Genomic DNA, 27,424 nt, shown 5'->3' on the forward strand with positions numbered 1-27,424 from the left:
ATTCCACTTAAGACTTAACATTATTAAGGCCCTTTTCAGCCATCTTCCCCGCTTCCAAATACAACTCATCATTTAGTGACCCTGGATGAGCAACTTGACATTTCATGCTCAGATACCTCTTAAGTGAATTTTTTTTTTTTTTTGTCTAAAATGTTTCATCATAAATAGTTGCATAGGATGTAAGTGCTGGCATATTGTCTATAGTGCATCTTTAAATAAAACTGCTACCTTCCTTTATAAATTTAGCCAAGAGGCTCTAACCCAATACTTACTTGGTGGGCACGCTCATCCTCTCAAATATTACATGAAGGAAGCCATTTTTAATAGTACGAAATGCCACGTTTTTCCTTTTACTCCTCGAATTTGTATTTTTAATCTGCTTCCCCCTCGAAATTTTAGCTTAATTATTTTTGGCCTTTTTATTGCTTAATTGTAGATCTGTAACAAAATTACATAATAGCCTATAATCATAAGGCTCTCTATTAAAATGTTTCTTCTGGATTGAACTTAGTCAATAAACAAATGTAGTACAGATTTTAACAAATTAATAAACATAGTAAAATTTCACTGGCAGTGTATTACTCAACGAGATGGAGAAGGCTTCTCCCTTCGCCCAGTTATTTCATCTCTCTGTAGAGTAAGATTATTTTTGCTAGAATGGCCACAGTGCAGCATCAGTTCTAATCTCCTTTTAAATTTCCTGTATGAAAGTGTTGATAATCCTTGTTCACACAGATAAGTAGATGGGAACACAAGTTTTGTGATAGCAGGATAACTGAATTCTTCCAACTCCTTTGGAATTACATGCTAAAATATTCAGAAATCTTGGGTGTTCCTTCTATTTTGTTGAAAGCAAAGAATTGGGAACCACCAGACTTGCAAAGGGATTTGTACCCTGCTATAAAGAAGCTTTCACTCTCTAAACACCCATATTTTGAATTTTATACCCTGAGTCGTGCTCTACGGTAAGACTGAAGATGGGGAAAGATACGTTTTCTTTTGTGAGGGAGAAAAGCGCGTTTTCTTAGTAGGATGATTCTTAAGAAAGTGTACAATAGAAAGGCAGGGATCTGAGAGTTGATCCCCTAAAACTCTTCCAGCCTCTGTATTCCCTGGAAAGCTCTGGTAGACCTATGCTCTGAGTAAGGCTGGCCCAGGTTACAGACATTGGCCTTGGTGGCTTAAGTTCAGATTTTATTTAACTAGGTCACAGGGCATATACAGTTGACCCTTGAACAACACAGGTTTCTAACCGCCTAGGTCCACTTACATGTGGATTTTTTTTTTTCAATAAATTCTGTAAATGTATTTTCTCTTCCTTATGATTTTCTTAATACTTTATTTTCTCTAGCTTACTTTATGATGATACAGCATATAATACATATTGTACAAAATATGTGTTAATCCACCATTTATGTTATTGGTAAGGCTTCTGGTCAGTGGTAGGCTATTAGTAGTTAAATTTCGGGGGAGTAAGAAGTTATATGCAGACTTCTGACTGCACAGTGGTGAGGGGGCGGTCAGTGCACCTAACCACCTTGTTCAAGGTTCAACTGTAAATTATTCGATTATGCTGCCTGGCTGCCTTCTTAATAAAGAGCAGCAAGTCTTCAAATGTATTCCACTGTATGTTAGTCCCATGAGACAGTCCTTGGCAAAAGGGTCCTGAGATCAAATATAGGAAATGTGATATTCTATACCCCTTAACTGTGCATATTAGAATATCCAAGTTTCACAGAAAAAAATATTTAACTTTGTATAATCTAAATTTTCCAAACTCAAATGACCTAACCAGCCTCCTCATTTTATTTTTCCATGTAATAACTGATGCCTCAATAACATCCTTAGGGACATGATGAACAAAAACGATTTAACACATACACAATCATGGTTTTGGTCCATCAATGCTGCTGCTGTATTTCAGGATGTTCTTGTCACTATTCTGCTTGATCTGACTTAACTATGCTTAACACATGACTATTAAACCATAATCTCAGCTGGATATTTTATAGGACTTGGGTTTTATGGCATCTAGGCAGCCTCTACAAAGAGCAATGATGTCATCTGCAACCTTCACTTTTTCCTTCTGTGTCTTTCCTGAGAGAATCCTACCACCAAGAATCCAGATTCATGTGTTACCCTATTATGAGAATGTAGCAACCAAAGCAAATACTCTCTAATGGTGGATTCAAGTTATTATAGCACCTAGGAGGAGACAGTTTTGGGGAAAAGGTTCTTCCCAGCACCAGTTACAGTACACCCCCTCACCATCCCTTGCCTGCTCTCTGCACATGTGGCTGGGTATGGATGTTACAGTGGCAGCTGAAAGATGCTTAACTCGTGCTTTCTATGCTACCACTTCTCAATTTCTTTGATATGGTAGCAAAACATCCATTTTAAGCAGAAAGGATGTTCCTGTCACTGTTCTGCTTAATCTGTGCTTAGCTTTTTGGCTTTAAAATGGAGTAAAGTGTGAAGGTTCATGTCTTTTACTCACTCCTGAGCTGAAAACAGGTGATGACAGCAAAATCAGAGCTCTGCTGTGTAGAGATAATAATGGAGCCTGTAGAGGTATTGGGGGGGGGGGGGGGGTGCAGTAATCAGGCTCCAGTGGCTGATGGGCCACTGGCTATAGAATATGTAAATTCCTTCTCTGCAGCCTTCAGCTCAGTGCTTTTTTCATCCAGTCTTTCCTGAAAGCTGCTTTGAACATCAGCTACAATCAGGAATATTCTTCCCTCAGTTACTGGCTGCCAAATAAAAGAATTCCCAAGTCAAGGAATAACTAAAATGTCACAAAATAAGAGCCCCACCTTGGTCAGACTATTACCTATTCTCCTGGCTTTCTAAAAGGTAGAATGCATCTCTTTTAGAAGCACGTGTAACCATAAGCCCAGTAACCATGGCTTTGTTATTTCTTTTTAAAAGCTTTTGTTTAACATTGTACCCCCAGACCTTGGCATGGTGCTTGGTATACAGTGGTGCTCAAGAAATTTTTGTGGAATGAAGGGATAAGGTCTTTTAATCAGAGAGCTGGTTGGTTTTAATAAACTTGTCAGCAATACATGTATGCTAAGCCCACGATAATTAGGGGAGGGCTCAATGGGTTTCTAGGACCCAATCCATCCAATTAAAGCCGCCAGTCTTACTGCTTGCTAGTTTGTTCCTCCCCACCACAGTCTTTTTCACAGTTACACCTTATTTCCTCTGAGTTGGTTCTCAATTCACTCTAAGCTGTGATTCTACTGATCACGCCCCGGACCACTATCCTCACCTTTAAAAAGCCTTGTTAAATCATCACACTGTACAAATCATTAAACTGTATCTCAAGATGCAGAGGAGTGTTACCTTGTCCCAAGTGGGTTAGCTGCTTCGGGGTGGTTGCATCTGAGATTTTTTGAAGCCTTCTAATGCTTAAGCCACAAGGCTCAGCTTGCTCTTACAGAAAACTGAGTAATCCGTGGAGCCTAACTTGCATCACCTCATTTAACCAGTAAAGTGGCCTCTTGTCTGTGGGAGCTGTGGACCCAGAGCCTCCCTGTAGTCATGCAGCCAGCTCAGGGGTGGACAGAGCAGGGGTGAGTAAGGAGCTGGCTGAGCCTTCAGCGGGTCTCTGGTTTCTAACAGGCTCTTTAAATCAAAGAGGTACCAAGATGTCCACCTCCCACCCCCAATAACTCCAGTCACAAAGTAAGACTCCACCTTTAACTAGAAATTGTCTTAATGAATAGAGATTCCATGGACTCGGGTACTGTAGCAGGTCTCTCTAACCAGCCAGCCAGCCAGCCAATGTGCATTTAGCTGAGCCCACTGACTGGGGGCAGGGAAGCTGGGCAGATGCGCCAGTCAGGGGCAGGGCTCCTCTTTGGGCCCTGGTGAAATCCAATGACTTTAATTGTAGAATCGTTTGCCTTTTAGTTAAAATCCTTTCCAGAAGCTAATTTATTAGTTCCTTACATTGCAGGCTCATCTTCGTGGAAGTCAATTACCTGGGTAATTAGAGGCCAGAAAAGGAATCCTGCTCACTGTGCAGGTCGTGCAGAGAAGGTTTAACTGTTTAAGATTTTCACTGCTTTTATTCAATGAGGTTTGGAACACAAGAGGCCAAAAACGAGGAATGTGATTTTGGGATCCTCTATAGAGAATTATAAGTTAAGAAATTGTCCAAGATGAAAAAAATTATGAGGAAATCACCCCAACTCATGCTGATTAGGTCTTCTTCAGGAATGCCATCTTGACTGTGGACTTGAAGAGAGGATGACGTCACAGACTAGCATGATCCCAGGGTCTGAATACAGCACATTCTTCTACATGCAAACACACGCACACACACACCTCCACACATGCACCCAGCTTCTATGAGTAAAACTTGCTGTTGCTGACTCTCTTCTCTCTTAACCTGAAATAAAACAGATTTCATCATCCACTAGGCTGAGAAACGGGCCCTGTGCTCTGTAACATTTCTCTGCCACACATCTGCAGGTCATTCATGGTGGCATGGTACAGGGCTGAGAGTCAGGGAGGTGGCTTCTTGGCAAGATATTTAACCTGAGTCTCAATTTCCTCAATGGTCATTGCTGCTTGCTAGGCTGAATGAAGTAAAGGTGAAATGAGAATAATATGGGTAAGGAGTCTGCACTCTGTTTCCCATTAGAAGCTGGCACTTTGCGGGGATAGTGCTTTGTTGAGTAGGACTGTCTGGCACATTGGAGGACACTAGGTGTACCTGGCTGCCTCACCTCCTATTGCATGTCTGTAGCACAATCAAAAGCATCCCTTTGGGGGGGGGGGGGGTTCTGCCTTGATTTAGAACCACTGGATTAGCCCATTCCTGGGAACTCGATAGAGGATCTTTAAAAGGTAGTGGTCATCATTTATTTTCACTATTACAGTGGCACCTCAGTTTTCGAATGTCTCCGTTGACGAACATTTTGGTTTAGAAACGCCGTAAACCCGGAAGGAAATGCTTTGGTTTTCGAACACACCTTGGATGTCGAACATGCCACACGGCTCCTGCTGAGGGCAAGATCCTGAGGCCTAACTGTCGGCTGTGGATCACTCGGTTTTCGAATGCTTCAGAACTCGAACGGTCTTCCAGAATGGATTACATTGGAAAACCGAGGTGCCACTGTATATTGAAGTGTCCTTCTAGTGATGATAGATCCACTTAGGGGAAGGGGCATATAAGATACTTAAGATACTCTATAAATTCACTTAGCGAGCAAAGAGAGCTGGAGTCGAGGGCATCAGTCAAAGGATTTCTAGAGATGGTGCCTTCCCGAAGCCTGGCCCCAGGTGCCCAATGTCACTGCTGAGGAGTGAGACCTGAGGGTCTGCAGGTGGAGAAGGGGCTGACCTACCTCCGGTTGCACTTCTCCTGGTACAGCTGAAGCTGGTTCTCATTGACATTGAACTCTCTAACGAGGGCATCCCGGTTGGCATTGCGCAAGTTCTGGTGTGTGTCATATAGAAAGAGCTGGTTGTTCAGCTCTTCTTGCCGCCTCCGTAGCTGGCGACAAGAGGAGTACAGTTCCTCTTCACTTTCCTGCAGAGAAGAGAAGAAAACAACCATGGGGTGACAGTGTCTTCCAAACCTGAAGGTGGGCCATGGCTTCTTAAGACCGTGACTGAAGGAAGCACAAGGCAGAAGCTTTGCAACTGGGATTATCCCAGAAAATCCAGGGCCTATTTTAACCAAAGATAATATTGGATATTATCAATCAACTGCATTGGAAGCAAGCAGTTTAACAAACCCTCATTCACAATAAAGGATGGCTTTATAGTGAAACACTGGAACAACAAATGCATTGTCCATTGATCCCATTTCTTAATCAAATCTGGTTTTTCACTGGTCTAAGCAACCTTCGGGCCCTTATCCCAATGCAAAGGGTCTAAGCAGCTCTGTGCATAAAGTGGAACCCAGCAGGCCAGGGAGAGAACAGCCTAATATGAGGACAGAAAGGTAAGCAGGAGCCAGCAGGTCACTTAAGGTCTCACAAAGGGCCTTATTAAAAGGCAGGGTAACGTACAACACAGATGAACCTTGAAAACATTACACTATAGGAAAGCAGCCAGGTCCAAAAGACCACATACCATGATTCCATTTATATGAAATATCCAGAACAGGCAAATTCATAGAGACAAAGGAGATTAGTGGTTGCCTGGGGTGGGGATGAAGTGAGTGGAGACAGCTAATGAGCAGGAGTTTCCTTTAGGGGTGATGAAAATGTTCTAAAATCGGTTGTGGTGATGGCGGAACAACTCTATGAGTATACTCAAAGCCACTGAATTATATACATTTTAAATGGGTGAACTGTATGTTATATGAATTATCCCAATAGGGCTGTACCCCACCCCAAAAGCCAAGGGAACACAGGTTATGTTCCCAGAGATGGGCATGTGACTCAGTTCTAGCCAGTAATGATGTCTTGCTCCCCACCACCACCTCCAGGCACATGACCCAAGCAAGCCCAATTAAAAGTATTCACATGAGTAAAGCAAAGCAAAACAAACACCCCATTTAAGTATTAACCCCGTGCTACAAATGTCTCTCTTCACCTTCTCTCCACCTAGAAGAAAACAACTTCTGTGCCTTCATATATGTAATGACTATTGGTTATTCAGGTTAAATTCCAAGTCTGCCTTTTCTGCTAATGCCTCTATAATTAAAGCCTGGTATCTCCTTTTCTGAGACTCTGGTTGGTACTCTTGCTAAAAAGAGAGTTTGTTTTCTCAGGGATCAGCTGAGAGAGTGATGAATGTTCCCAGTTGCCAGTGGCCCTTTGCTATCATATAGAGAAGGCTGGGAATGAAGCCAAGAGAGGAGACAGAACCAGTGGAGAGCACCTGGATCCAGACATGACTGAAGCAAGCACTACCCATAAAATTTGCAGTTGTCTAAGCCAAAATATTCCCTCTGTTATGCTAAGAAAAAGCTGATCAGGGTAAGGACTTTGGGTTTCAGCATAGGAGGAGAGGAAGTCGATGTTTTTAAAAGATTGCTGACAATTATTATGTAAAAACTGGCCGCTGCCATGATGGAGCAGTTCAAATGAGAGCCACTGGTGTGACAAAAATGTGCATCAGTATACACAAATGAGATGCTTTTGTCATTTATGTTTACAACGATGGACTCAGACGACCATACCCTGCTCTGCAAATTTTTTTTCCACCTTAATGACCTTAACCATTGTGGACAGCCCCAGGAGAACCCTGACTTTGGAGAGCAGGGAGAACGACAGTGAAGGTTATTCCAGCCACTCGCCAAAGTGCAGAGTAAAAACACGATTTGCTTTGCACAAGGTGTGAAGGTGAAATGGACAGTCCTTGGTGACTAATTCAGTGCACTGAAGGAGGCATTGGGCAGAGTCAGTAATGACTTTGCTTAAATGTATGCCCTTTCTCAAGGAGACCAGCTTTCCTTCCCATTAAGAATAAAGCAAAGTAGCCCTGGCCAGTGTAGCTCAGTTGGTTGGAGCACCGTCCCTTGCACTGGAAGGTTATGGGTTCAGTTTCCAGTCGGGGCATATACCTAGGTTGCGGGTTCGATCCCTGGTTGAGGCACATAAGAGGCAACTGATCGGTGTTCTCACATCTGTGCTTCTCCTTCCGTCCCTCCCTCCCTTCCTCTCTCTCTAAAAAATCAATGAAGATATATCCTATGTGAGGATTAAAAATAAAATACAGCAAAACACCCCATTTAAGTATTAACGCTGTGCTACAAATGGTCTCTTTTCACCTTCTCTCCACCTAAAAGAAAACAACTTCTGTTGCCTTCATATATGTAATGACTATTGGTTATTCAGGTTAAGTTCAACGTCTACCTTTTCTACTAATATTTCTATAATTAAAGCCCTATATCTCCTTTCTGAATTCCAAAGCTTTTTATATGTTATGTAATTTAGTCCTTAGTATTCCACATATATAAAATCATATCTAAAAGTGCGTAATATTCAGAAAAGTAAACATATACAGCAGGGCCTTAAATAACGTTGTTTCTTTCAACGTCCTTCTGTTAGGATGAGAAAAAAGTCAATTCCAGCTGGGGCCACTGTCCTTGTGGAGTCTGCATGTTCTCCCTATGTCTCTGTGGGTTTTCTCCAGGTACCTTGGCTTCCTCCAACATCCCAGAGATGTGCACATAAGATGAACTGGCCTGTCTACACTGGCCCTGTCTGAGTGAGTGTGGTGTGGGTGAGTGTGCCCTGCGACGGGAGTCCTGTCCAGCTGCTGGGACAGCCTCAGGCCATCCGTAGCCCTGAAGTGGAATAAGCGGGTTGGAAAAGAATTATAGTACTTGTTTTTATTAATTTTCCTTAAATGTACGTCTAGCTCACAATTATTTCAATGTTCAACATTAGAAGTGTTTTGGGTCATAATTTAGAGGTTTGGTGATGTTTCTGTGACCAGAAATAAGCTGTAGGAACTTGTTTTCACCACTTGGCCTATGGTAAAACTGGTTTCTTTATACGTTGTTTCATTTAATGTTGCCATTTTCAAGAACCTGTTGATCACGCTAAGTGAGGACTTACTGTGTACAGTTTAATAAAGCTAACAGCTATGGAGCCACCACCAAGTGAAGAAATAGAGCACTGCTCACTGCAACCCCCCTCCCGCCGGTCAAGACTCCCTCCTTCCCTAGAATGTTGAGACACTTGTTACCTGGTTTTGAGTCTGAGTTTTCACACAAAAACTCAGTTTGTTTTTCTTTTCTAAGTCTTTCGTTATTTGTGTTTCCTAATATATTTACTGATTTCTTTGCTCACCATGCTTCCTGCATTCTATTCCCTTTTGATTAAGAGTAAGTAGTTTGGTAGGCTTTTTTAAACAAAGGTTTATTAGTACTAAGTGATCTGCCTTTGTATGTCAGAAATTATTCTTACCCTCACTCTTGAATGGTAGTTATTAGGATACAGAATGTCTAAGACTTACAGCTTGTATCTTAAACAACTTTGAAGCTATCCCTTAGTCCAGGGGTGGGGAACGTCCTGGATTAGCCCTGCCAAAGCAACCACAGGCAGGACTTGAAATTCAGTAAATCTAGGAGCTTTTTTTCATAGCTAATTTTTAAGTTGATAATTTTGTATGGCTCTCAAATGATGTTATAAATATCCAAATGGCCCTTGGCAGAAAAAAGGTTCCCCACCCCTGCCTTAGTCTCTAGGCTGCTATTGCTGTAGGTAGAAGTATTACTGTCTCTGGTCAGTCCTCCGTAGATAACCTGTCTTTTTTTCTCATTTCTCTTTAATAATTTACTTTCTGCCAATTCAATATGATGTATCTCTTCGTGGATCTGTACTTATATTGCTGTGTTTATAGGTGGAGTACTCGTGTCCTTCAATGCTGGAAAATTTGTCATTAACATCTCAAATATTTTATGTTGAAGTTTCTCATCCTACCATCCTTTTTTTTTTTTTTTAACTCTTGTCTTGCTTTGTTCAAAGCAAATTCTACAACACAGTCTTCATAATTACTAATTTTTTCCTTAACTGTGTCCTCCTTGGAATTTCCCACTTATTAAGCTTTAAAGCAATTTTTTCATAATTTTTCACATTGTATTTTTAGGGTCTCTTAATTGATCCTTTCATTCCTACATGTTCTTGATTAACAGTAAGACGGGTTCTTTTAAAATACTACTCATCGGGTTCTCTCTGGGGAAAAAAAATGCATTTATTTCAGTTATTTTCAGATTCACTGGCTTGAATTCTCTTGCTTTTACATTTGTTAGCTATATTGGCATTATTTTCCTTGAGTGCTTTAAATTTTTAATGTGTAAGCTCATCGGATGGGAAAGTTGATTCCTCCCTTGAATCTATATGTTGGTATCCGTTTTTCTGAATGTTGTAAATAGGGGGGAAGGGGCTCCCAAGGGGAGGGTCAGCTCAGTGTTAGGTTGATGGTGTGGGGCTCTGGGTTCTCAGACACCCTACAGATCACAGCCTGTGTCCTGACTGCAGGGCTGTGTCTACTTTTGTCCCAATCCCTCAAGCAAGCAGCTGACCATGGCCTGAGTCCTGGCCACTTCCCAAATCTCTTTCTCTGGATGGCATTTCAGAAAAGTGAAGCCCACCTTGCCCTGAATCTTCTATTTGTGCACAGCCTTCAGTGCCCACTGCATGAGCCACAAAAATGAAAAGAAAAAAAAAAAATGAATTAAGCATCCAGACACAGGAGTTATAAAATGAATAGAGGTTTAAGGAGAGCAGACTGAATCTGTAAAGATAAAGATGGAAATGGTTGAATGAGAAAACCAAAATATAATAATATAAAATAAATGCAAGAGCTGGGTTGTTTTGTGGGAAAAACACAAACAGAATCAATGAATTAGAGAGTCCATTATCTAATCTAGAAATGTGTGAAAGCCCAAATAAGACATAAGCACAGGTGTACAACTACAGATAAAAAGCAATGGGAGGAACCTGTTAAATAAATAACAACCAAGATAAAAACCAAGATGATAATGGAAAGAATGAATATATGTATTTGTATTTATTTATTATAAGGCTCTATCTCCAAAATATGTAATAGGTATATACATATGTATTTCCTATTGAAGAAAATTATCCTATGAGAGAGAAAAAATTGAAGAGACCAATTTTATTCCAGAAGAAAATGAGAAAATTTTATAACCAGGCCCAGAAAGTTTCACAAACGATGTCTTTAGGATCTGTTACGTGTAGGTAGCAGTTAGCACCAGTTCTATTCAAAAGGTGTCACAGCCCTGAGAAGGAAGGAAGGTCTCCAAGTATTTTGAGTGAAGCCAGTATAACAAAACCTGACCCAAAACTAAAGACTGAACACTCAGTGAAAACCAGTGCAAAAATCCTAAATAAAATATTAACATTATAGGAGCACATTAAACAATACAATCCTATATTCCACTAAGGAATTCTTTTTTCTGCTCTCTTAAGATGGCTTTTCACACCTCTGGCTCTCCTCAGACCTCCCCAATCTCAGCTGACATCTTTGCTTCCTGTTTCACATAGAACACAGAAGGAATTACATGGGAGATCTGCCCATCCCAGGGCCCTGTACCATATCCCATGCCTTCTTTCCTGCTCGGCCCAGGGTCCCATCTCCCCTTTCCTACTCAGGTCTTCATTCCTGTGCATACCCTTTCTCTCTCCTGTATCATTGTTGCCCTTCTCTACTAGCTCGCCCCCCTCAGTAGCATGCAAATACATCTTAAAAAGCTCCCTCCTTCACCCCACATCCCCCTCTAGCTACTGACCCATCTCTCTTGTCACCTTCACAGCAAATGTCCTTGAACGACTCATATGCTCCCCATCAGTGTATCATCTATTCCCATTTGCATTCTCAATTTTTCAGTTTTTATTACTTATGTATGTGGAGTTAAAAGAGTCAAAAAGTACTATAGGGGCCCTAGCCGCTTTAGCTCAGTGATTAGAGCGTCGGCCCGTGGACTGAAGAGTCCCGGGTACAATTCCAATCAAGGGCATGTACCTCGCTCGATCCCTGGGCGCATGCGGGAGGAAACCAATCAATGTGTCTTTCTCACATTGATGTTTCTCTCTCTGTCTCTCTCTATATATATTTAAATTTGAGACCCTTGAATTCTTAGAGAACATCTTTGGTAATAAATTTTACCTGGCCTGTGACAAAAATCTTCCTGGAGTTCTCTACCTTTAGTTTTTTCTGTTTTTATCCCCAGCTGATGCTATCTTCTTTTAATTATTTTATGATGAAATTTTAAAGTTGCAATAGAATAGTGAGTTCTCATATACCCTACACACCCAAGATTCCCCAGAGATTGCACAACCAGAGTACAATTATCAAAACCAAGAAATTAACGTTGGCCCAATACTATTAAATAAACTACAGATTTTATTTGGTTTTCACTGGTTTTTCTATCAATGTCCTTTTTCTGTTCCAATATCCAGTCCAGGATCCCACATTGCATTTAGTTCCTGTGTCCCTGGAGTCCTCTAATCTGTGGCATTTCTCTAGGCCTCTCTCATCTTTTATGACCTTGATACTTTTGAAGAGTTACTGGTCAGTAATTTTGTATCATGTCCCATTCTTTGGGTTTGCCTGCTGTTTTCTCAGTGTTTGAGATTATGTAGCTTTGACAAGAATGCCACAGAAGTGACGTGTCCTTCTCAGGAGGTATGTCTTATTCCTGGTTGGTATTGCTGATTGTTTGGTTCAGATGCTGTGTGCCGGGTTCATCCTTTATAAAGCCACTATTTTTCTCTTTCCAATTAATACATTTCTTGAAGGAAGACACTTTGAGACTATACAAATTCCCTATTTCTCCTCAAACTTTCACTCACTAATTTTAGCATCCATTGGTAAATCTTACCTGTACCAATCACTTACTGTGGTGTTCCAGTGGTGATTTTCTATTTCTCTCATTCACTTCGCATTTACTAATTGGAACTCTTCAATAAGAGCTCTTTCTTCTCTCTCATTTAATTATTAAATATTCACATGTCCACAAATGAAAAGTTTTATTCTATGGGTTTTAATCCAACATCACAATTTTGTTGCTCAGATTGTTCCAACTTTGGCCATTGGGAGCTCTTTGGGGTGGTTTCTATACCCCTTCGATATGTGTGTCCCTATCCTTTCTTCAGCACTTTACTTACTGGAACTTCGAGATAGTCCAGGCTCATTTTCTATTTAATGTGTCTCAACTCTGGAATCAACCACTTGTTTAAAGAGCTCTGGTTACTTTTATTGGAGAGTGATATTTAGAAAGCTAAATCTGGGAGCTTAGGTGTGCTCATTGCTACTGGGGTGTCATTGGTTCTAGGCCCTCTCAGCAGACAGAGCCAGGGTATGTATGTATATATGTATCTACCTATCTGTATGTTTCCCTATATATTTTTAAAAGTGAATTTATACTGATACCTGATTCTAATCAAACATTAATTTTGGAAGGGTTGGTATATAGTTCTTATTCAGGTGTTGCTTTATAAGCCCTGTACCTTTCTTGTTTAAATTTCTCCTAATGTGTTGTTATACCTTTTGTCAACATCATGAGATTTCCCATCTCTCCCTGCTTCCCACCCCATACTTCCACAGCTGTTATTTCTAGAATAAATTGGCTAGACTTAATACAAGACAAACAAAAATCAGTCTCCTTAAAATTGGAGTCTTTGTTTTTGCAAATATGTAACCATGATTTGTAAATAGTTTTATCTCCTCACCACAATTTATACTGATTTCATTTAACTGGATGTATTTGTGGCATCTAGTGGTTTATGCTTTTTCTCGCTAAATGTGTTGCTAACTGTGCCAATGGTAAGCCATCCTTGCAGTGTCAGAATAAACTACTTGGTTGTAGTATATTGTTCTTCAGGTACACAGCTGGAAATGACTTGCTTTTTTTTTTTTTTTTTAGAATTTTAACATCTGCATGCGTAAGTGGCATCCATCTACGATGCCATTTATGAATGTAGTATGGGCGGGAGGAGAGATGGCATATTATCTTTCTCCACTTTTAATACAAAAGTTATATAGCTTCGAGACATTAATTGGAACATTTGCATTTTTCTACTGATGTCAATGCTTAAACTTGGAATTATGTTCTTTAAATCCAGGTTGGACACAGCTATAAAACCATCTAGATCTGATAAGTGTTTTATGATCCTTCAAATGTTTCCTATAGGACTTTGTAAATTTTGTACTGCTGCTTGAAACAATTTATCCTATTTACATTCTTCAAGGCAGTCACCCACTGACCTCATTTTTCAAATTTATCTATCTTCTCATCACTTGGCGTTCAGGACTCTTTTCAATATGTACTCTTGTATGCTTTTGCTCTTGCCATGTTCCTTGATTAAGCGCACAGAGTTTATTGAATTGGTCTTTTCAGTGAATCAGCATTTGTCTTTTCTTCTGTTCTCTGTTCTGTGTTTCACTTAGTTGGCTTTTATCTCTATTAGTTTGAGTATTTATAAAATTTTAAAGATGAATACTTAGTGCATGTGTGTTAAGTCTAGTTTCTAGTGATGAAGTAGACAAGTCTGATGTGAGATTTGATTTTTCTTTGTAGTGCGTTGGGAACTTTAGGTTTTTTATTTACTTAGCCATGGAATTAAAAACGTTTACTAAGTAAATACAACTGGGAGGTGAGTGGGTGTGTTTTCCATCCATCCCTTTGGGAATCAAGTGAGCCTCTCAAGCAACAAATCAGAGAAAAGAGTTTCATTAATAGCTCCTCACCCATCTGTTCCACTTTGTCCTTGTAACATGCTTGCATGTTAGGTCATTTGCATCTGTCCTCTGAGCTTATCTTTTCCTCTGTGATTTCCATCTCATGGTGGTATCACTCTCGATTGTGAGACATGTCTTTCGTGTTATCTTTTAAGTCACTAATGTGAATGTCTCTGTTCTTTTGCTGAATTTTTAAATTCAAGAAATCAGATGGTTTCTTTGTTTCAAATTCCAGAAAGTCTTTTTTAGTGCTCTACTTGTATATCCTTGAAAGCTCTTAAGACTTATGAGTTAGGGTTCTCATTGGATGCTTCCAACGGCTCCATTTCAACTGCCAGCCACCGGTACCAGGTGTCTACCTGGGTCTGTCTTTCCTTTTCTTACTTACTCTGTGCCCATGGTTTTGTCTGTTCAGTAGTCAGGTCAAGTTGTTGAGTCTTAGTAGCAGGCACAAAAGTTTCTGCTCTTTGGGACTCACATTGGGCAAACTTTAGCTGTTTATGTACAAGGATGGTCTTTCTCTGTGCCTCTGGGTCCCCCCAACTATAAAGAAATCTTCCCCAACCTCAAAAACCAGGACCAGTTCAGATCTAGAGTGTGTGCGCACACACACCCTGGTCCTCTAGGGCTATGGAGTGTGTGCTGTAGCAAAGGGATTCACACGTGTCTTGTGGCTGAGCACTCACCAGAGCCACAGCATCCTGGTCTTTCCACTAGGCTATTTACCCCCTGCATCTTAGCTCCCACCCAGTGCAAAGCTGAACACCATCCACCCCAGGATCAGCATTCAAAGATCCCTGGGCAGCCAGTTTTCTCAATCACGCCCTCCAGGTACTGCCAGCTCACCTACTGATGATGATTAGGATGGGATATTTGGAATATTCAAGTTTCCATACTTTCTCCCATCCCGTTTTCCTGAATCTCACAAGTTTAGAGCAGTTGAGTGAAGGCCCTTTTCAATTAAAGGCATGCCTGGATGTAATACATCAACTTAAAAGAAACTATTTACTTTCAGAGAATAAGTCAACATGTATCCAAAAATATATGGTCTTTTTTTCTCTCTTTGCTCTATTATTTCATCACTAAATAGCCTCAGGAAATAATTTTTAATCAAAAAGTTATATAAATACTTTCATTATTTATAAACTAAAAAGCTACAAACAACCTAACTGTCCATCAGTGAGAGAATGGCTAAGTGAATTAGGGGCCCACACATAATGAAATAAGCATTAATGGCTTGGAAAATCATATAACAGCATAGAAAAATGCTTTCAGTCATCTGTGAAGTGGATAAAGGGCCACATTCATACGCATTAGGTGACTCCAACTATGAATATATCCTATGCAAAAAATTAATCGGGCAAAGGAAAGATACCAAACTGCTAACAGCAGTTACATACAGGCTGTTTATGGGAATTTTTTCAAATCCTCCCTTCCTTTCTTTTCTTGCTTCGAATTAAATATAGTAGGTAATAAAATGGTCCTAAAAATACTCTTTGTGAGCCACACATATAGCTGAGTAAAGGACTGGGAATTGATAAAGTAACTGTGACATGTAAATAAATGGCTCTTCAGAAGGGGTTAAAGTGCTTATTGACAGTTTTCCGGGGCTTTAACCTCTCCCTCAGCAAATGTTTTATAAGTAAACTCCATCTCAGCCCTCACTGGATCAATCATTTGCTCAGACAAATCTCTCGTGAAGCTGTTTACCAGAGTCTCTCCCTGGCATCAGAGGATATGGTGATAAATCAAACAGGGTTTGACCTTGGGCAGCGAGAAAGCCCAGGTCTATGGAACACAACCCAGCTCGCTTCCCAGAAACATCTCATCGCAGTGTGGGGCAGAAACTCCAATGGTACCCTCGGCTTAGGACCACAGGACAGGTGCAGAATTAAAGAAAGGCTCGAAAACCAGCAGCTGAAATGCAATGTGCACATACTCAGACGTTTCCTCCAAAATTCCTTCATAGAGAAAAGCTGCGAGAGTCATTCTACCTGGAACCCACACTACGCTCCTCTCCCTCTACCACGCCCCACTGGCATCCCCACCACCACCCACTGCATGAGGCTCCCGCACCCAGGAAGTCAAGTCTGGATAAACACATTCTCTTTTAAATATAGTAACTTTCTCTGCTGCCAGCAGTACCTAATTATTTAAATTATTTATAATGTTTCCAAGTTGTTGACAACAGCTTTGCACAGCAGTGTCTAGACAAATGCTGTCTGACTGCCATCTGAAACGACTTCTATCACTTCGTTTTTCTGTGAAATGTTTGCAAAAGGGTTTTATGTAGACAGAGGGGAAGTGTTGGTTTCCTTTCCCCAGACAACAGAACCCCAGATCTTTCAGTGGGCTGGGGAGAGGTAAGCTTGACTCAGCAGAGGGTCTTCAAGCTTACTTATTCCAGGCTTTTGCTGAAGGCCCAGGTTTTACAATTTTACCATCCTGCTCAATGAATTGATCCACTAATTCCATATCTGGGAATCGATCCTAAGCAATTAATTCTGAAGTATAGGAGGAAAAGAGTAACCACATGAAGATGTTCATGAGACCCTTATTTGTAAGTGGATCCTGTTTAGATGCGCAGTTTAGGGGGAATGCTTACTCTACAGTTGGTCAGCCTGATGGAAAAATCTGACATTAAATGCTAATGAAGACTAGGTAATAGTATGAAAAATGTTTCTAATCTTACTTTAAAGCAGTGGTGCTTGACTGAGGATGATTTTTGCCACCCAGGGGGACATCTGACAATGTCTGGAGATAGCTTGGGATGTTATGCAAGGGGGGAAGGAATAACATTTAGTAGATCAAGTGCAGGGATGCTGCTAAACATCTTACACTGCATTGGACAGCTCCCACCACAGAATGATCTGGCGCCAGATGTCACTAAGTGCCAAAAACCAACAACAAAAAATTGCTTTAAAGAAAACACTATACATCTATACAGGGATTTGTATTATATTATTTACACTTTTATAAAAATGCATTGGCCTGGGAATGAAGGAAGCAAACAGACCAAAATGCTAGCTTTATCTACTCATCTCTTCCCCAAAATTATAAGACTATACTTTCCACATAATCTCAGTTGTGTGCTGATTTTTTTAAAAAATCATTTATACAAAATAATATACTGTGGCTTAAGTCTCTTAATGAACTTCTTAAAGACCTCAGATAGTCTTATTAATGATTGACAAATGCATAATTCATCCTAAAAGAGGAGAAATTTAAGACTTGCTCGTGCCCAACAGGGACCCAATGGCTGACTCAGTCACCTCGTAAAGGGCGGAGTTTGTATAAACTTTCATGACCAAGTATTTCTATCTTTGGAAGAATCATGAAAGGTGGTTTTTTTGATCCATAACTCAAGGTTCAAGTGAAAAGTATAATTTTCACATAAACACTGCACTTATTTTGACACAGTTCCAAAGCATTACCATTTTAAAAATGGGAAACCCCATTACCTACCCCCTATCCTTTTGAGACAGAATTTCATCATCATGAGCTTGTTTTACCGAGAGAAAGAGATGCCTTTGGCTGCCACTGAGATTTTAGGGCCCCCAACTAGTGTGCCTTTTAAGTCTCTGCTTCCTGAATCATCTTCTTTTTGCACCCTCTTTCATCTCGATGCTCCTAATATGCTTTGGAACGTGAAACTATCACAGTTGCAAAAACTGATTGTACGCGAAACAGCTATGCAGAAGAGCCTAACGTTCTCTCCTCTGAATGGCGTTCATGAATTTTTACTGCATGGACTATGTCTGTTCAAAGGCATCCCTACCCCCTGCCATCCTCCTTCCCCATTTGGTAGTTCTCAGCTAGATTCTGGAAATTCCCAAATAAACAACTTCCAAATCACTGTGTAGTTCTAACAGCCAAAAGAACGACAGACAATTTAGGCTGTGACTTCTCTAGCCAGAGAACGGCCAGATTGAGAAAACAAGGTGTGTATCCAGGGGCACTGACCAAGCCTGCTAAGGTCTGGAACCATGGTCTTTCTAGGTTATCCCAAGAGAACTTGACTGACCACAGAAAATCCTCAGCCTATGCTGGGTTTTGTGGTAAGGGAATGGAAAGATTTGGTTTGGCTAAATAATTCTCTATGGGTTTAAGTCCATCAGCCAAGCATCCTCATTGACTGTTCCCGCCCTCCAGCAGATGTAGCTCAGGGAACCCCCTGAGGTGTTTCTCCACTCACCAGGACTGGCCGCATCTCACAGAAAACCAGGAGGGAAGCCAGCTCAATGTCTTCACTGTACCCATTCTTCAGAGGAACAGATCTAAATCCTGCAGCAGAATGGAAAAACAATGCCACGCAGGCAATTAATGTCTGACCTTAGCTTTCTTGGGGTACCCAGGGATCACGTGCCTAGTTGGAGGAGCAGAGAGGTCAATGCCCCATGCTGGGGCTGACTTTCTGGAAGCCAGAGGTCCCATCCTAATGGTTACAGAGAGGGGTTCCAGAATGCAGCCTTGACTGACAGGTCCATACGGAGAAGTGAAGTTCAAAATATCTGTCAGCTAGAAATGAAAATGGTTCACTCAGAAGAAATTAAAACCCACAGAACATTACACATTGAATTTAGAGTGACTGCAGCTGTGGTTCAATTCCTTAAATACTCCAGAGGCGAAAGACTCACAGGAGTAATGAATCCTCGCATCCATTTCCCCCTTTACAAAGCAAAGGACAGGGGAGTGTCTTTAAAGATCTCCAACGGGAGGAAATCTTCCTGTCCCTTGGCAGTTCAGAGCAGTATTGATCGTCCGCCGAAAGCCATTCCCCATTTACACTTAGGACCTGAGTCTGACAATCAAATGTTTACTTAGAGGAGAGTGGAGGAAGAGATGAACTCCCTGACACCACCACCCAATTAAGTAATGTTTAAGGCAACACATCTCAAAGGTTGGTTTGCTCACTTGCTTGTTAGGTAATAGAATACATAGCGAAGATGAAAGTCAGGCTCCCACCCACTCATAATCCCTTATTCCACAAGGAACTATTGTTAACAGTATTATCCTGAGTTAGTCTATGCATTTGTTTGAGTTTCCTTTAAAACTGCAAAGGATAGTACCCTGACGTAACCAATTCTGAACCTTAATCTTAGGGATTCACTGTATGGCCCCAGGTAGACTTTAAACTTTTTTTTTTAATTAAAATTTTCCATTGAAGCTAATATACTATATTAGTGTCAGGTGTACAACGTAGTGATTTCACATTTTTGTACCTTACAATGTGATCACTCCACTAATTCTAGTAATCATGGCATCGTGCAGACATCACAGTATTATTGACTATTTCCCTTTACCTTTTCCACCCGTTTTCCACGTCATCCTCCCCCCTAGTAACCATCCCTTTGGTCTCTGTTTCTATGAGTAGGTTTTGTTTTGTTTTTGCTTTTTAGATGCCACATAGAAGTGAAACTATATGGTACTTGTCTTTCTCTGACTTACCTCACTTAGCATAATACCCTCAAAATCAACCCATGTTGTCACAAATGGTAAGATTTCATTTTTTCATTGCTGTGTAATATTCCATTGTGTGTGTGTGTATCACATCTGCTTTATCCATTCATCTGTCGATGGACACTTAAGTAGCTTCCTCTTCTTAGCTATTGTAAATAATGCTGCAGTGAACACAGGGGTGCATCTATCTTTTCAAATTAGCATTTTTGTTTTCTTCAGGTAAATACCCAGAAGTGGGATCTTCGTACTGTTTTCCATACTGGCTGCACCAGTCTGCAGTCCCCCTCACAGTGCGCAGGGTTCCATTTTCTCCATTTCCTTATCTGTTGACTTTTTGATAACAGCCATTCTGACTGTGTGAGGTGGTATCTTGTTGTGGTTTTGATCTGTATTTCCCTGACGATTAGGGATGTTGACCATCTTTTCATATGTCTTTTCATGTCCTGTGCACATTTTTTGATCGGATTGTTTGAGTTCTTGAGTTGTATGAGTTATATCTTTTGGATATCAACCTCTTATAAATATATCATTTATAAATCATTATAATCTACCATATTGATTGTTTCCTTCACTGTGCAGAACTTTTTTAGTTTGATGAAGTCCCAGTTGTTTATTTTTGCTTTTGTTTCCCTTGCTTGAGGGGATGTATCCAAAAAGGTATCACTCAGACTGATGTCAAATAGTTTATTACCTATCTTTTCTTCTAGGAGGTTTAAAGTCTTTCATCTATTTTTAATTTATTTTTGTACACGGTGTAAAAGTGGTCCCATTTCTTCTTTTTGTATGTATCTGTCCATTTTTCCCAATGCCATTTGCTGAAGAGACTGTCATTACTCCATTGTATATTCTTACCGCCTCCATTGTAGATTAACCATATTTGTGAAGGTTTATTTCTGGGCTTTCTATTCTGTTCTGTTGATCTATGTGTCTGTTTTTGTGCCAGTACCCATCTGTTTTTATTATAGCTTTGTAATATAGTTTGAAATCAGGGAGCATGATACCTCCAACTTTGTTGTTCTTTCTCAAGATCATTTGGGCTATCTGTGGTCTTTTGTGGTTCCATATAAGCTTTAGAATTATTTGTTCTAGTTCTGAGAAGGCGGTCATTGGTTATTTTGATAGGAATTGCATTGGATCTGTAGATTGCTCTGGGTAGTATGGTCATTTTAATTATATTAATCCTTCCAACCCATGAGCATGGTATGTCCTTCCATTTATTTGGGTCCTTTTCACTTTCTTTAGTGTTTTAGTTTTCAGAGTTCAGGTCATTCACCTCCTCGGTTAAATTTATTCCTAGGTATTTTATTCTTTTTGATGCAGTTACAAATAGTATTGCTTTCTTAATTTCTCCTTCTAATTGTTCTTTATTAGTGTATAGAAATGTGACAGGTTTCTGTATATTAATTTTGTATCCTGCTACTGTACTTAATTCTTTTATTATATCTATTAATTTTGGTAGATTCTTTCAGGTTTTCTATATATAGTATTGTGTCATCTACAAACAGTGACAGTTTTACTTCTTTCTTTCCAATATGGATGCCTTTATTTCTTTTTGTCTGACTATTGTGGCTGGGACTTCCAATACCACAATGAATAACAGTGGTGAGAGTGAGCATCCTTGTCTTGTTCCTGATCATGTTTTCACCACTGAGTACGGTGTTAGCTGTGGGCTTGTCATATATAGCCTTTATCAAATTGAGGTAAGTTCCATCTATACCCACTTTAAGAGTTTTTATCATAAATGGATGTTGAATTTTGTCAGCATGCCTGCTTCTCAATGCTCTACTAACTCTGCTCTTTCTCCAGGTGGGGCAGCCCTGTGTGGGCACTGCAAATTTTTGCTAGCTCCACACACTTTGTGGACAGGGGAGTCCCTTGTGTGTGCAGCCCAGTGGGTGTGCAAAGCAGCACCTTGCTCTACCTGCTGGATCAATGTCCTGGTGGAGGGGCCCCTTTGTATGCATGCTATGGTGCCTTCTTGTTTCTGCTGAATCTAGCTCCGGGAGGGGTAGCTGGGGCCTGCAGGTCATCCAGAGAACTGGACGGAGCTCCCACCAACTGTCCACATTTGGGGGAAACAAACAATGGCACTCACTGGTTCCTCCTGTCCTGGGCTGTTTCCTCAGCTCCCAGAGAGCTGTCATGGTACCCCAATCTTCTCTATGTGGTCCCTTTCTCTTGCTGTGTAGTTGGTTCACAGCTGTCCCTCAAGAGGAACTGCTCTAAACATAGGTGTACATTTGATGTGCTCTTCAGAGGGGGAGCTCAGTGTCCACCTTCACCATCATCTTGGATCAGTCTCTCCGACTTGAAAGCTTTTTATTTGCATTTACTCATTCTCAGGACAAGCAATATCCACATTAGGGCTTTCCCACTATTTCATCATTCACGTTTTGATTTACAACCTGTGCAAAGTATCTATTGAATCCGTTGCTTTCCACTGCTTAAGATGAAGTTGGCAAGCTTACACGGCCCCGTACACCTTCTCCCCCTAAATTGGTGAAACCGCATTATTTCTACACCGATGTGGTGTGTAATGTATGTTCCATCTTGTAACCATAATTCTCCCATGAAGGGAGGGTAGGTTACATTTTTCTGACATTTATTCAGCAAAGCTAAAAGAATATTGCAGAGAACACTTTTACAACTGTTACCTAGATCTCACCATTAACCTTTTACTACACTTGTTTTATCACATTTCTCCACCCATCAATCATGTGTGTGTGTATATTTCAAAGTAAGATGAAGACATCTGTACACGTCCCCCTGAATATGTCAGTGTGCACTCATTAACTAGAGCTCGGTAGTGTTCATTGTTCTTTTTCTGATATAAAATTGACAAACAATGAAATGCACTTTTTTTTTTTAAAGTGTCCAATGCTCACCACCCTTTTACTGAACTTTTTTGTTGAAATCTTGGCTGGCTGAATTTGTCTCCTTTTGTTTTCATCAATATGAAGTCATGGGACATATAATCCCTGAACTGTGCATGTTTGAATGCATCTCCCCTTTAATTTTATGCCTGAGTGACAGTGGGTTTAAAACTCTCACGTCTTAGTCTTTTCACTGGAGGATTTTGGGGACATCGTTCTGGAATATTGCTGCAATTTGACCTATATACCCCTTCCCCTTACACAGGTGATAGGAATTTTTAAGTTGGTTGGTTTACTTGGTGGTTTTTGCCTGGATACCCACAGAATTCTTGCAGTCTAGCCTGCTGCTTCTCCAACTGTAATGCAGATGTGAACCACCTGCGGATCTTATTAAAACACAGATTCTGACTCAGGAGGTCTGGACTGAGGCCTGAGATCCTATATCTCTAACAAGCTGGTCTGTGGCCAGTGGGGAAGCAGTCAGTCTGTTGACTGATTGTTAGAATGTACTGGAATCTGAGCACTCTGTGGTGTCTGGGGAGGCTGCCAGGCAGCCCGTGCCCTCCACTAACATGGTTCCAAGCAGAGTGGGGCTGCTGCACTCAGGGCATGCCTCTTGGTTTGGAGAAGTGGGCTCTGTCCCCAGCTCCATGTACCTACTCTCACTGCCCAGGTCTCAAGGTTATAAGCAGCCGTTCATGTATATGGGGAATTGGTGTTTGCCAATTTTACCAAGAATAGAGTTTGATTCTGTTTTTATTCTTGGTTTTAGCTGTGTCACAGAGGAAAGGGAACTAGAGACCTCTTTTGAAGGAAGAGCAGTATCTTGGCTTAGGAGGAGGCCTGGGGAGCAGGAAGAGCAAAGGGTTTGGATCCAGCTGTGGTCTTACAAGGGTGTGACCTTGAGCAAGTTATTCAACATCTTTAGGCCCCAAAGTGCTCCTGTTTAAAAAGCAGAGATGATAAAACCTCTTTCACAGGATTGCCATGAGGATTAAAAGAGAGAGTTTAAGGCACCTAACACAATAAATGATGTTTTCCTTCCTTCCTGAGCTCCAGCTGGCTTAAAAGCTTAAGTGCCTCCCTAATGGCAATGGGGAAAGTTTATTTTTGAGTTCAGGAGGCCCCCAATGCCTTACGCACAAAGCAGCGGTTCGTTTTATTTCATTCCCTCCATGAATATGGATGTGCCAGGCACAGTTAGAAGCTGGAACGGGGAGAGAGCGGTCCCTCCTGAGTATCTCACAGTTGGGGGAAGGGTCACAGTTTTCTTCCTCCTCGAAGTTCTCTTCTTTGTTTTTTATTTTCTAGGTGACTCCACACAATTTGGTGGCCGGTAAGGAGGGTTCATCAACTCTGACCAAGGCACTGGGAGGGGCTGCCATGCCCTTCAAGAGGACATGCGTAACAGCAAAGCTGCCCATCTGCAGGGTGAGTCCCATGGACATGGGTTAGGAGTGAGCCGGCACAGTTACCTTAAAAAGAAATCTGCCCTAAGCCTTATTTACTTTTAAAAAGGCAAATTACAAAGTTAAGAACTGCACCTAAATTGCTGGGCGTAACGCCGTTTACAGCCTAGTGGGCAAGTTAACTAAGAGGGATTGCCAAATATCAGGCCTCTGGGACTTACAAATGAGCACTTGTTATTCTTATTAGAGTAAATTAGGAAGCTGGATATTTCTAAAGTGCTAAAAAAACAGTTTAAACATTTCTCAGGTTCTTGTTTAATCTACGTATTTGCTTAGGAATTTGTTTCCTAGATGGGCAGCCTTGGTTTAGCTTCGTTTTCTCCAAGGGCCATCTGAAGAGCTGGCTAAACATGCAGGTTCCTGGGTCTCAACCTACACTGATTGAGTCCACACCTAGCAATGGGTTCAGGAACCTGCACTTCCTAACTGGAGTCGCCAGCATGCCTAATTGGGCAAAAATAATCAGATTCATGATCTAAGAAATTTAGGGAATATTTGATATGTTCTAAGTTTAGGGGGAAACCTCCCCCAGGAGACTGGAGGACCCAAAGTTTACAAACATCCTCAAGAGAAAAGACTATATTTGTATATGTCACTAAAATGAGAGGGACCTTTTTCTTTTGAAAAAAATAATGCTTAGAAAAAGGGAAACACTGACCTCATGAGGAATCCAAAAGGATCTATGATCTTATATCTCAAATACTAAGGAAGGGGAAGAAGGGAATTCAGCATCCAGTGAGGGCAAACATTCTACATAAAATCCAGCAGCAAAGTGAATTAGAGAAACTGCATCCAGGAAGCAGCACCAAGCTCATGCCAAGCTTAGAGGGGTGGGTCTCACTCTCCCCATTTTAACAGCTGGTCACGTGGCCCAGTTTGGTCCAAGGCAAATACAAAATGATCCTTCTCAAAGTACAAGGGGTTTTGTGTTTGTTCAGCATGGAAGAAAATCACAACTGGGGAAAAAAGCAACCATCCCCATTTTATGAAGAGGCGAGTGAAGCTCTGAGAGCTTCAGCAACTTGCCCAGGCAGACTCAGGAGAAGCGGACCTACAACGGTAACTCACACCACTAAGGGCCTTTTCCTTCCCAGCCAGGCAGAGGGTGGGAGATCCAACCAGATTCAAGCCCCAAGCTAAGGCCAGGCAACAGCTTCTAACCTTTCCAAATGAATTCAAACCACAGTGCCAGGTGGAAAATCAACTTACAGTCCAATGTTGCATGCAGACGCCCAACTCCGAAGGGCCCAGCATCCCACCTTGTCACCTTCCCTCCTTCCCTCATCCCAAATGATGACCTATGCATGTGCCAGCTCATGGGAACTCTACCACAAGAGCTACTGCACAAGCCACCTAATTGGCTTTGCAGTGACATCATAAAACTCAGGAAAAATCCCTTTTCATTCTTTTTAAAGCCAGTAGCACCGACCAAAGAACAACGCTAGCCCAAACTGAACATCTTAATTAAAAGCCGCTTACCTGATTTGATTCCTTTAATGGGGTAAGTAGCATGAGCGAGAAAGTTGGGGTCGCTGAACATATCTTCCTCGTACACCACGAAGCGCAGAAACGCGAGGTTTGGATCATAAATTTCAAATGTCACCTTCTCCTGTGTTGAAGCCCAAACAGGGCTTAGGCCGTTGTCATCTGGAAGGTGATCAAAGCTTATTAGAGGCCCCTCTCGTACTGCCCTCCCCTGGAAAAGCCATCTTATATCCATTGGCTTTGAATCTCCTTGGCAACCACGTAAATACGCATCTGTGTCAAGATCTAAGAAAATATGAACAACCTTTTTTCCAGTAGCGATCATGGTAGTGACAGGCTTGAGTAAGGCGGGGAGAAGGGGGAACAGAGACCCCTCCCCTTTACACAGCTCCCATCTCACCTCTATGGGATGCAGAAGGGACAAGAGGCGGCCGCAGAGCCAGCATGGGTTCTGTAGTTGTCAGGAGAACCAGCTTCACACTGAAAGGCGGGCAGGCAACCTGCCACCCTCCACCCACGCCAGTTTCACTGGTCAGATGTGAGCTGCCACTGGGCCACCTCTCACCAGGGGCAGTGACCGGAGACCTCAAAAAGCGCCTCCCTCCCCCGTGTGGGAAAAGATCACCCACGTTAGACTGCAGCCTGTGGGTCAGGTAGTCACATCCTGTCGGTGTCTCTGCTTCGTAGTCTTGGGCTAAGCAGATAAAGCAGGTAGTGGCTGTTGGACTGGGTACAAGTCCAACTATTTAATCACGTGGTCCTTTGATTCCCCACCCTGAGCTGAGCCATAGTGAGCAAGAGGGAGGAAAGAAGAGACCTGGACAACCACTCGCTTGAAGCTTAAGAGAAGGAAGCCCCAGGCGACTTACTCACAACCGTCGTCTTGAACTTGTTGTTGTCATACTCGGCTCCACATATCTCCACCTCCACAAAAGGACACGCAATACTTCGCCCGAGCTTGGGGAGATGGCGGGCCCCGAGAACCTAGGACACCAAAGGTTAAGTGCTGGAATCCCCCCAGCTCCATCCTGGGAAGAGCTAACGTTCTGAGTAGGTGGCCTGGCAGGGAGCCCAGGTTGGGTTCTAACGTCAGACCACGTCGGTTCAAAGCCAGCCTCAACTTCTTCGTTGGCGTCTCCCTAGTAACCGTTTGAAGCACATCCCACCACCGTTTCCTTCTCGTGGATGAGGAAATAGGGGTGGATTCCCACAGCCAGAGAGCATTTAATCACCTGATTCCCAGGAAAGGATAGGGGAGTGTGTGGTTTTCTTTTACAGAGCTTTGGTTATAAAAGCTTCATTTTTTTTTTCCTTAATCTTATGAGAAATGCAAATTAATTTTCTACCTTGCATAGTTTCCAAAAGAGGAAAAACCAAAAATTCTCACAAAGAGGTAACACTTTCTCTGAAAGTTAAATGAATTTTATTATGTATTTGGTTTTTTAAATCCTCACCTGAGGATATTTTTTCCATTTCCTTTCAGAGAGTGTGGGAGGGGGAGAGAGAAACATTGATATGAAAGAGACCCATCAACTGGTTGCATCCCAAATGCGCCCCAACCAGAGCCAGGGATCAAGCCTGCAACTGAGGTACATGCCCTTGGCCAAAATCAAACCTGGACCCTTTGGTGCACGGGATGACACTGTAACCACTGAGCTTTTAAAAAGCTTTCACCCTTAAAATTGGCCACTGGGGGGACAAACACTCCCCTCCATAAAAACCAAATGGCCATTTTCCCACATGCTTGCTTTTCCTCTTAATTCTGGCCAGAAACTGACCTTGCTAGGACCCAGGAGAAACCCTCCTGGACCCTCCAAGAGATGGATTCATACCTTAGCCCCACAGAAGACATGGGTAAGGTGTCCAAGATGGATTTGAGAAGATCTCCCTTCCTCCCCTGGGGTGCACTGTGCTTTATATCCTCAAACCATGTCTGGGTGGAGATGGTTTAAACAA

The 27,424-nt window shown here is 41.7% G+C and overlaps 1 protein-coding gene across 1 annotated transcript in view; it reads right to left on the minus strand.

Annotated features, from left to right (window-relative positions):
* Positions 1-3,923: 3,923 nt before the first annotated feature.
* Positions 3,924-27,424, minus strand: part of PLCG2 (phospholipase C gamma 2) — a 121,175-nt gene continuing 97,674 nt past the window's right edge. Inside the window, exons 28-32 of the mRNA XM_016196971.2 lie at positions 26,338-26,452; positions 25,463-25,630; positions 18,377-18,465; positions 5,361-5,545; positions 3,924-4,399 (exon numbers count right to left, since the gene is read on the minus strand). Coding sequence (XP_016052457.1) covers positions 4,357-4,399; positions 5,361-5,545; positions 18,377-18,465; positions 25,463-25,630; positions 26,338-26,452 — 600 coding nt within the window. The 3' untranslated portion in view covers positions 3,924-4,356. The remainder of the gene's footprint in view (positions 4,400-5,360; positions 5,546-18,376; positions 18,466-25,462; positions 25,631-26,337; positions 26,453-27,424) is intronic.

This window comes from Miniopterus natalensis, chromosome 18, assembly GCF_054644295.1.
Source record: "Miniopterus natalensis isolate mMinNat1 chromosome 18, mMinNat1.hap1, whole genome shotgun sequence".
Classification (NCBI taxonomy): domain Eukaryota; kingdom Metazoa; phylum Chordata; class Mammalia; order Chiroptera; family Miniopteridae; genus Miniopterus; species Miniopterus natalensis.